This window comes from Zeus faber, assembly GCF_960531495.2.
Source record: "Zeus faber genome assembly, chromosome: 18".
Lineage (NCBI taxonomy): Eukaryota > Metazoa > Chordata > Actinopteri > Zeiformes > Zeidae > Zeus > Zeus faber.
In genome coordinates, this window is record NC_137210.1 from 25,447,196 (window position 1) to 25,458,824 (window position 11,629).

General features: G+C 42.5%; 1 protein-coding gene across 1 annotated transcript in view; it reads left to right on the forward strand.

The window, feature by feature from the left end:
• The window catches only part of LOC307244093 (transmembrane protein 163a-like), a gene marked incomplete at both ends in the record, with an annotated part of 65,202 nt that extends 58,996 nt beyond the window's left edge, over nucleotides 1-6,206 (forward strand). The window contains 4 exons of the mRNA XM_080019120.1: nucleotides 88-184; nucleotides 3,973-4,084; nucleotides 5,309-5,450; nucleotides 6,146-6,206. Coding sequence (XP_079875246.1) covers nucleotides 88-184; nucleotides 3,973-4,084; nucleotides 5,309-5,450; nucleotides 6,146-6,206 — 412 coding nt within the window. The remainder of the gene's footprint in view (nucleotides 1-87; nucleotides 185-3,972; nucleotides 4,085-5,308; nucleotides 5,451-6,145) is intronic.
• Between the last annotated feature and the right edge of the window lie 5,423 nt (nucleotides 6,207-11,629).

Here is an 11,629-nt window from a genome sequence, read left to right on the forward strand (position 1 = left end):
TGTGTGTGTGTGTGTGTGTGTGTGTGTGTGTGTGTGTGTGTGTGTGTGTGTGTGTGTGTGTGTGTGTGTGTGTGTGTGTTAATACAGAGCGTGTGTGGTCCTGGGAATCGTCTTCGTGCTCTCCTCCGTGTGCATCCTGGGAAAAGCCACCCATGACCTGGCGACCAAACTGCTTCCTGAAGTGGTGAGAAGACACACACACACACACACACACACACACACACACACACACACACACACGCCGCAAGTTGTTCAAAGATGGCTGTGAAGAGAGGCTTTTTTTAGCCATGTGTTCCACTTTTGTTGACGTCACTCCCTTTTGCAAGTGCTTTTGCAAACACACACACACACACACACACACACACACACACACACACACACACACTCACACACTCACACACTCACAAACTTACACGTCAACACACACGTACGCACTTCATGGCTGTCTACCTCACTCCGCCCATCCTTCCCTGGAGGTGTGAGGACTACGAAACAGATCCCAGAATAAGCTCGTCTCTCGGTTGCCACGGGATACGTATCAGCCCTTCACCGTCATTGCGGTGCCCCGGGTCCTGCCGGCGCTTTGGATTCATTTAATCACTATAATGAACACGCTGATGCACGGGCACCCAAGGAGACGTCGCAGTCGTGTAGAGAAAACACACTCGATGGGAGTTTTGTTTTTTTAACACGTGATCTCTGGAGGAAAGAAGACGTTAAAAGATCCAAGAAGCAAATCACAGACGAGGCTGAGCTGTGTTTGTTTTACAGGGGAGAATAAAAACACATCAGGTGAAACTAAGAAAGAAAGAACAAGAGATGGATGGATGGATAGACAGACAGATAGATCGATAGATAGACAGACAGACAGACAGACAGACAGACAGACAGACAGACAGACAGGTAGACAGATAGTGGTTAGGTTTCTGTTTGAAGTTCTATTGTGCTAATAAAGACGTTGTTCCTCTCTCTCTCTCTCTCTCTCTCTCTCTCTCTCTCTCTCTGGCTGTTCTACCTTCTCATTACTTTTCTCATTTTCCATCCTCCATTGTATGTCGGGAGTCTTTTGACTTTCACCCTGAGCAGAACTGTATTCCTCTCTCTCTCTCTCTCTCTCCCTCTCGCTTTCTTTTTGTTTCCTTCCACTCTCATATATTTCTCCTTTTCTGAACCCTGTTTTTCGGGCCCTTTATAGAACAAATCGGTAAAACCAAACAGCAGCCAGGTGTGATTGATCATACCTGTGTCAAGTCACCTCTGTCTGTGTGCATGAGTGTGTGCGCGTGTGCGTGTGTGTGAGTGTGTGTGTGTTTGTGTGTGTGTGTGTGTGTGTGTGTGTGTGTGTGTGTGTGTGTGCGTGTGCGCGTGTGCATGTGTTTGTGTGTGTGCATGTGTATGTTTGTGTTTGTGCGTGTGTGTGTGTGTGTGTGTGCGCGCGTGTGCATATGTTTGTGTGTGTGTGTGTGTGTGTGTGTGTGTGACTTAAAATCAATCACCTCCCCAGATAAACAGTGTTTTCTTTCCCTCTGTGTTGTTGCTTGAGTCCCTGCTGTTTTTGTCGCTCGCAGGCGGCGACGCCGTCCGTCCCAGCGTCTCGTCTCAGTAATAAGCTTTCAGCTTCCTTGGGTGGTGGATAATTGTCCTCTGAGCAAAAAAAAAAAAACATGCCGTGACGAAGGAGGGGTGGAGGAATGGAGGGTGCCTCAGTAATACTTTTTGAACTTTGTTACGTGGTGGATAGTTGTCGTGTTAAGATGGGGGTTAAAGGGATGGAGGGCGGAGGATGGAGGGATGGAGGATGGAGGATGAAGGGATGGAAGATGGAGGATAGAGGGTGTGGTAGAGTCTAGGATGGAGGGGTAGAAGATTATGGGCAGAGCATGGTGGACAGAGGGCTGAGGATGCAGGGGTGAGGGATGCAGAGTGGAGGAGTTGAGGATGGAGGGCGGAGGATGGAGGGTGAAAGATGGAGGGATGGAGGAATGCAGGATGGAGGACTGGGAATGCAAGATGGAGGGCAGAGGATGGAGGGTGGAGGGTGGAAGATGGAGGGATGGAGAAATGCAGGATGGAGGACTGAGAATGCAGGATGGAGGATGGAGGAGTGGAGTATGAAGATTGGATAGATGGAGGGTGGAGGATAAGGGATGGAGGGGTGGGGGATGGAGGACTGAGGAAGCAGCATGGAGGATGGAGAGCAGAGGATGGAGGGATGGACGATGGAGGGTGGAGGATGACTGACTCAGGATAGAGGGGGTGTCAGGGGTGGAGGATGAAGGACTCATGATGGAGGACTGAAGATAGATAGAGAGGATAGAGGGCGGAGGATGGAGGGGCAGAGGGTGGAGGGATGTAGGGATGGAGGATGGAGGGGTTGAGGATGGAGTGATGGAGGGATGGGGGGGGCAAAAGGTAGAGGATGGAGGGTGGAGGAGCAGAGATGCAGGATCGGTGATTCCCGTCACGTCCAGGCCGGCTGCCCCCTCGGCGAGCCCCTGATTAAAACCTGAGAGCTGAGATTGGCTTCCCCAGCTGCACACACACACACACACACACACACACACACACACACACACACACACACACACACACGCACACACACGCATACACACACACACAGAACAACACACGCGTGAAACACATACACACACACACACACAAACACACATGCAGAACAACAAACACGTAAAACACACACACACACACTTGAGTTTCACAATCAGGCATGAAAGAATAAACTCAAGTAAGCACAAACACTCAAACCTGCACAAACACACATACACACACACACACACACACACACACACACACACACACACACACACACACACACATCTTCATACACCCACATGTACACACACACACACGTAGACATGCATGGGTTTCACACACACACATGCACACATACATTTAACACTCAGGCATGGAAGAATACATCTACCTAGGAACATAAGCACCCAGACCAAGCACACACACACACACACACACACACACACACACACACACACACACACACACACACACACACACACACACACACACACACTCTCTTTCTATATATAATATTATATACAATATAAAGGACAAGCTCTTTGAATTGCCTTGTTAAAATGTGCGGTACAGATAAACTTGCCTTGCCTTTAATTTAACTATATACTATATCTAATAATAACAATAATAATATCTATTTATAATATATAATATATATAATAATGTATTCAATTCTTTCTCTCTTGATGTACTTAAAGTGGTAATCCGTCAGATCCTCTCTGTTGAGTGGATCACACTGAAAAACACCACGATTCCACTGGAAATCGAAAAGTATTATTTTTTTTTGCCTTTTTCTGATGAATTGATCTTTCCTTTGCATTTGGGCTGACTTTCACTTCCTGTGTGTGTGGCGGACCACGCCGCCAACAACCGAAACAGAACAAAGGAAACAACATTTTCCTCTAGAACAACTTCTTCTTCTTCTTCTTCTTCTTCTTCTTCTTCTTCTTCTTCTTCTTCTTCTTCTTTGGGCTGCTCCCGTCAGGGGTCGCCGCAGTGGATCATCTGATCAGAACCTCCTGCCCAATGGAGGAAGCAACATGCACGACAAAAATACACTGAATGGCTTATTATGGGGTTTCTTAATAAAGTGCCAGGAAAAAAAAAAGTATCAGATATGAGATTTATTTTGACCAAATATCAACAAAATGATGTAGTGGATTACCACTTTAAAGTGACGTCTTCATTTGCCTCAAATATTTAGCTCAAAGTTATTTAAACACCATTATCACAGTTATCACTATTATAACTGACCTCTCCACCTCCATCCCTCCCTCCCCCCTCTCTCTCTCTATTCCCCCCTCCTCCCTCTCTCTCTATCCCTCCCTCCCCCTCTCTCTATTCCCCCCTCCTCTCTCTCCCTCCCTTTCTCTCTCTCCATCCCTCCCACCCTCCCTCCCTAACCCTCCCTCCCTCCTCCAGGATGACTTCCTCTTCAGCGTGTCCATCGTCAGTGGGCTGCTGTGCATCGTGCTGGCTGTGCTCAAGCTGATGCTGGGCCGGGTTCTGACCAGCAGGGCGCTCATCACCGACGGTACACGCACACGCACACGCACATGCGCTGTTCCACACACACACACACACACACACACACACAAACACGCACACACGCACACACGCACACACGCACACACACACACGCACACACGCACACACACACACACACACACGCCCGCACACACACACACACGCATACAGGAGCAGTATACATATATGTAACCTCTCTAATCCAATGAGAATATGCAGGTGCGAGGTGGGACGTAATTAAAACGACATTGGGTAAAAAATGATCAAAACATTCGATCATGTGTTATAAGACGACGTAACAATATATAAAAATATAGTATAAAGTATCGACTCAAAAGAATAACAGCACCATTTTTTTTGATATTAAGAAAGACCGCGGGCAAGTGTCTGTGCTGTTTACGTGCGTTTAACCTAGTTAGTTAGCGCGTGTGTGTGTGTGCGTGTGTGTTTTAGTGTGTGTGTGTGTGTGTGTGTGTGTGTGCACATTCATCACACGCACGCGCACACACACACGCGTGCGCACAGCGGACTCCGCCCGCCGCTGCCTCCGGGTCCCAGAAGACACAAGGCAACAATTCGATAAAAGCTGAGGTTGCTCTTCTTCGGCCTTGGATTTATGTCCCTCAAGGCTCCCCTGAGAAACCGCGCCCGCCTCGCCCCCCCTGCCCGCCCGCGGCGCGGATACTCGAGATTTATCTGAAATACTAGAGATTAATCTGAAACACTAGATTGTTATCTGATAATCTAATGTCGATTAACTGAAATACTAAAGACGTATCTAGAATATTTGGAAGGGCATTATAAAGGAGGATTCAAATGCCGGGTTAAAAAGAGAGCGCTTCAAATCACACCAAAACTGAAACATTTTCCACCCTCGCTTGCAGCTTTACCCATCATGCATTCTGTTCTGTTTCTTCGCCTTGAAAAGAAACCCCATTGATTGGTAAAAGGTAGAAAAGTAAAAATTAAAGAAAAAAAAAAAAAAGTCCCCCTTTTTAAAAAGAGCGTCACCGAGTTCATTCCTCCACCTCGAGCGCGCTTCACACCGAATCCGCAAACGCGCCGTCGGGTGAACCGCGTCTGGCGACGGCGTCGCAAAAACTATTTTCGGGGGGAGAAGGGGAGGGCCGTGTTCCCCCTCCGGCGGCGGGCGCTTTCGCTCGGCCGGACGCTCGCCATTTACTTGGGGGATTTGGCAGTGAAGCCGGCCTCACCGTGCCCGTGTCTGCAGCGTTCAACTCCCTGGTCGGAGGCATCATGGGCTTCTCCATCCTGTTGAGCGCCGAGGTCTTCAAGCACCACCCCGACGTCTGGTACCTGGACGGGACCTTCGGGGTCCTCATCGGACTCATCATCCTGGCCTACGGCATCAAGTAGGACACACACACACGCGCGCCCGCACACACGCATTTCGAGTCTCCTCCGTTCTCAGATTTGGATCTTGAAAAAACAGGCAGATGCCGAAATGAGCCTCATGTTGAAAGAGTCCCTCCAAAGGAAAGATTTGCAATATTCCAACCTGGGCATTATGAAAATGTTGGTTTCCGTCACCAATAACTCAGAAACTTACCACTCTGCTGCAGCTTCTCGCTCGGCCCCGGTGCGGTCCAGCCGGGGCGGGCGTTTAGGGGCACGTCGAGACCTCTTTTCGAAAGCACAAGATGCCGAAATGCGTCACATTACTTGAACGGAAGTGGGACGACGCCCTCTCTAGGGCTCTGCGATTCCAGTCGAGAGCGACGCGACTCCCCGTTCCTCGTCCCTCACGTTCTGAGCCGATCTGCAAAGGGGTCGGCGCCGCACCGCGCCGCACCTTCCCCCCCGCCGCCTCCCTTGAAAGAGGACGTGCCGCTGGACTGCGTCGACGCACGGTGAGAAGCCGCAGCAGAGTGGCAAGTTTCTGAGGAATCAATGATGGAAACCCCGCATTTGAATGAGTTCAGTGGGCTCAAAAAATGACAAACCGCGCCTGAAAGAATGACAAATATTTTGCACAATAAAGAAAAAAAAGAAAAATTCAAATTTCAAATAAATGACATTTATAATTCATTTTCTGTCGTTTTTCCAGACTCCTGAAGGACATGGTGCCACGCTTCAGACAGACCAGGAATTACGAGAGGTTCGAATGAGACGACGGCAAAAAAAGGCCCCGCGGACGGACGGACGGACGGTTTTCGGGGGGGGATTACCCAGCATCCCCGGCGTCCCTCCCCGGCCCTCCCTCGCCCTCCCCTCGCCCTCCCTCTCTCTCGCCGCCTCGTGTAGCCGCGTGAAACGCGCATGCATGGCACGCGGCACAGTGCGGCACATTTTAGGGGTAATACGCCGTCTCTACTCTTCGTCCTCCGCTCTTCCTCCTCCTCCTCTTCCCCTTCCCCTTCCCTCTCCGGTCTCCCCCCAAACGTAGTCGTCCATTTTGAAAAGGAAGGGAAGCGGGAGAGGAAGAGGAGAAGCTGAGCTGCCGTGACGCTCCACGTCAGACTGACAGGTTCCAAAAACAAATAAGTTTCATTTTGAGGGGGGGGGATTTGAGATTCGACTGAAATCGGTGTAAAGCGCGGGGGCGTACCGCGTGCACCCGTACGGTCGGCCGTTTTTACTGGGTTTTGCTTTTTATTGTCTTCAGGGCTGTGTTGTAAAATGTTTGTCTTTGCTTTCCCGAACTTTTTCTGTCGTTTTTTTTTTTTGTGTCACGCATTCCCCCAAAAAAACATGCTGTGTCAGGGGTTCAGCCAGCGACAGTGAAGTAGTCATCTCAAACGACTCTTCTCTTAAACATTCAATTAAACATGGAAGTTATCAAAGAGACAAAGTGACATTAGAAAGATGTCTCCCATTTCATATTTTTAATTATGATAACTAAGAACACGATGTGCCGCGTGCACCATGTGCCAAAAGCACAAATCGCTGGCTGTCATGGTTAGTCTTAAACCTTTCTGAAAACATTAGTTACGGCTTTACAACACCGTAGAAAGTAGATTAGAAATAAATATGCATGTTTATTTATTTACCATGCTGCACATTTTAAAGTCTGTTATCGCTGAACATGTGCTTGTTAAATGCCACACTCGGATTGATTTTATTTATTGAAATGCAATTTGAGATCGTTATCTTGGACCTTTCAGTGATGTACTTAAAGTGGTAATCCATCAGATCCTCTCTGTTGAGTGAATTACACTAAAAATACCACAATACTATTGGAAATGCAGTATTTTTTTTTTTGCCTTTTTCTGGTTAATTGATTTTCCTTTGCATTTTGGCTTACTTTCACTTCTTGCGTGTGTGGCGGACCCCGCCACCGACAATGGAAACAGCATACACAACAGAAACACACTTAATGGCTCATTATGGGGTTTATTATAAAGTGCCGGCAAAAAAAGTACCAAATATGAGATTTATTTCAACAAATTAACAACAAAATGATCTGACGGAAAATCTAACGGATTGGCACTTTAAAGTGATGTCTGAGGTTTTTTCCGAGCAATTCTATCCATTTATTATAATTAAAAAAAATCGAGAAATAGTTGGTAAACCGAGGTTTACTTCCAACAATACATTTTAATTTTAGGAAGCTATTAGGTAAAAAAAAACAAAAAATCAGTCATAAGATCCCATAATGCCAAATGGTGTTATTTTCATCCATTCCCTTGATGTGCAGTGCATATCACTCATTCACTTATTTTGCATTTTACTTCTTTTAAATCACATGATGATGTTTGATCATTTTGCATCTTCTGACAGTTCAGCACTCTGTTCTCGCCCGTTTCTTCAGCCTGTTCCATGTTTTCATTGTTCATATTATTTATGACTGCGTGCATTAAAATGAATGTAAATATAAACAGCACAATATGTACACACACACACACACACACACAAACACACACACACACACACACACACACACACACACACACACACATATATATATATATATATATATGGTTGTGTTGATGAGGTGTTTTTTGGGGGAGTTTTGGCCGCAGTGTTTAATCAGTAGTACATTAAATATTAAATATATCTCCGTATATGGACGTGAGGTTAGTGAAGTGGGATTTAATCACCTGTCTCACTTCCTTTGAAAAGTCTAGAAGTGATTTTGTTGTTTTTAAGTGACGTGTCAGCCTGGCTGTGGGTGCGAGTGGAGTGTGATGCTTATTCGCTGGATCGATAAACTGGTGAATAAGGGAGGCGATATGAAAGAACTTATATTTTTAAATACTCCAAACATTCTTATAATCAGCACAAGATGAAACCTGTTCCATGAGAACATTTAAATAACTTATTTTAACTTTGAAGGTTTAATCTGATGAGACAATTCTATGGAAGCACAAACGTAATGATGGCACAAAACATGGCTCTAAAGTAACTATGTAGAAATACTCTGTTACTGTACTGAATCCTTTTTGGTTTCTATCCGTTGAGCATTTTAATTTCTTGCAAATGTCAATACTTTTGATACTTAACTACATTTAAAACTGGACTTTTATTTCAGCCAACTTCTAATTGATTACTATTCTGACTATATATCTCTATTTTGTGTATTAAAATCCATGTCCCATCACAGAAGCACAATTTCCAATCCCAAAATGTAAGATTATTATTATTATTTTTTTATTATTATTATAATTGATCCACTGCTTATTCCCATTAATTGAGTGTTGTTACGATCTAAAATGGGTAGTGTGCTCTCTACTGGTGGACCGCAGGGTTTTAGATAGATAGATAGACATAGATAGATAGATAGATAGATAGATAGATAGATAGATAGATAGATAGATAGATAGATAGATAGATAGATAGACATAGATAGATAGATAGATAGATAGATAGATAGATAGATAGATAGATAGATAGATAGATAGATAGATAGATAGATAGATAGATGGATAGGCTCACACCTCAAATCAATGGGCAATCATATAGCAACAACAATAAGAATTGAAAAATATTGTCAATATGAAATAAAGCTACAAACTCAATATTTTAAAAAAAATGACAATATACAATACACCTAAACAACTAAAAAATAGGGCAAAAATGTGTATATATATATATATATATATATATATATATATATATATATGTATATATATATATATATGCAATGTTCCCTTAGCAACGCACAGTGTTTACATAGCAACCACCTCTCCAGGCACAGGGAGGCTGCAGGGTTCTGTTTCTAAAGAGTTAATTTACTGTACTGTGTGTGTGTGTGTGTGTGTGGGGGGGGGGGTGGGGGGGGTGGGGGTGGGGGTGTGGGTGTGTGGGTCAGGTGTTGCGTACAGTGATTTATACAGTTAATATATGGTGACATTGAAAACCATTTAAAATGTGAAAAGTATTTTAAAATGTGATTTAAACTCTCGATATCCCCCCTCAGATACTTTTCCTTTCTCCATTCCTTCCTAACTATATTTTTCTCTTCTTTCCTAATTTTATTCATATTTTTAAATGTTATGTTTATTTTTATTTTAAACTTTATTTATTTTATTTTTATTTTAAGCGTTATTTATTTTATTTTTATTTTAAAGGGTATTGTTTTATTTTAATTTAAAACTGTATTTATTTTCTTTTTATTTTAAACTTTATTTATTTTCTTTTTATTTTTATTTTAAAGAACTCATTTTATTTTAGATTTCTTGTGATGTTAATCCGCTAAATCTGCCATAATTAGTTTATTCACTAATTACATTTTCCACATCCAATGGAATATGACTGTGTATATATATATATACTGTATATATAGGGCACACACAGTATAGATATGAACTGCTTTCCTAATCATATCTGATAGGGTTTTGTTTCTACTCTCTAAAAATACTAATTTTAATATTGATAAGTAACACAAATGAGCCTAGGTCTCCTGTGGCATGACGCCCAAAAATATTTCATCTCACCACGGTCGAGAAAAGGTCAAACCCGATAAAAGACATGATGTGTATCTATATTCATTATCATACAAATGTATAATTTGACTTTGACTTTTGGCCTTTTGCTGCTGTGTCTTGAACTGGAACGTTTTAAGAACGACAGCTGCTGCTGTTGTTTCTCTTAACCTGTGCGCTGAGCCCCAGAGACACCGGAGCTCAAAAGATGATCCATCTGATCGATATGTCTGATCTATTGCTCTGATCTGGGCTATAAAAAGAGAAAAACATTGCAAATATAGGTACCCAAAAATGTACTTAGAAAAAGGCCAAAGGCAAGAAAAGCTCTGAAGCAACAGTTCACACTCAGTCGAAAACAGGAAATTTGTGCAAAAAGAACTGCATATTTAAAATCATTGTAGAAAGGAAGTGGTCAGAGGGGATTATCTGTGATCCATTAGTTTGGCCTTGTGTGTAAAATTAATCTATCTTGTGTGGATGAGTGAATGGATGAACGAATGAATGAACCGGTGAATAAATAAATAAATGAATAACTGAATGAATGAACTAATGAATGAATGAACGAATAAATGGATGAAAAAATGCATGATGGATAATGGGTGGATGAAGGGATGAATGAATTGATGAATGAATGCCTAAATTAATGAATGGATGAGTAAATAAACAAGTTAGTGAACAGATTAATGAATGAATGAACGAATACATGGATGAAAGAATGCATGATGGATGAATGAATGAATGAATTGATGCACTGGATGGCTGAATGGATGATGGATGGATGGATGGATAAATTAATGAATAAAGAGATGGATCGATAAATTAATTAATTTATTGGATTCATGAATGGGTGAATTAATGTTGCTGGTGAAAGTACCTGTAGATCATCGAACCCCACATTGCTGTGAGTTCTGTAGATAAAAGCAATATTTAACTCTGCTCTATTGCTAAGCTTTGCATGGGCTGCCAAAAATACTACACACATACACACCCACACTAACACACGCACACACACACGCACACACACACACACACACATGCACACACACGCACGCACGCACACACACACACACACACACATGCACACACACACACGCACACACACACACACACACACACACACACACACACACCTTAATGAGCGTGTAGTAGAATAAGTGTGTGTTTGTACATATCTCAGTGATATGTCTGATGCTGTAAACAGTTTATTTATCTGAGACGACAATGTGAAGAAGTTGTATTGTTAAATAAAGTTTTATCCTGTTTACTCATCAGCAACACTCAGCTTTGCTATTTTTTTCTGCTTATTAATGTCACGCAGATTGTTTTGATTTGAATATCTATGATAATATCCATAATGTCATGTTAATATCCGTAATAATATCAATTTAATCACTGGAATACAGTATCTATAATAATATCTTTGATATAATTTGAATATCTATAATATTATCCATAATATCATTTTAATATCCATAATAATATCTAATAAATGATTTGAATATTTATAATTATATCCATAATATCATGTTAATATTCATAAAACTAGCATTAAATAATTTGAATATCAATAATTAAATTAAAATGTAATATCATTTGACTATCTATAATAATGTCCATAATATAATTTGAATACCCATAACAATATCTAATAAATCATTTTAATA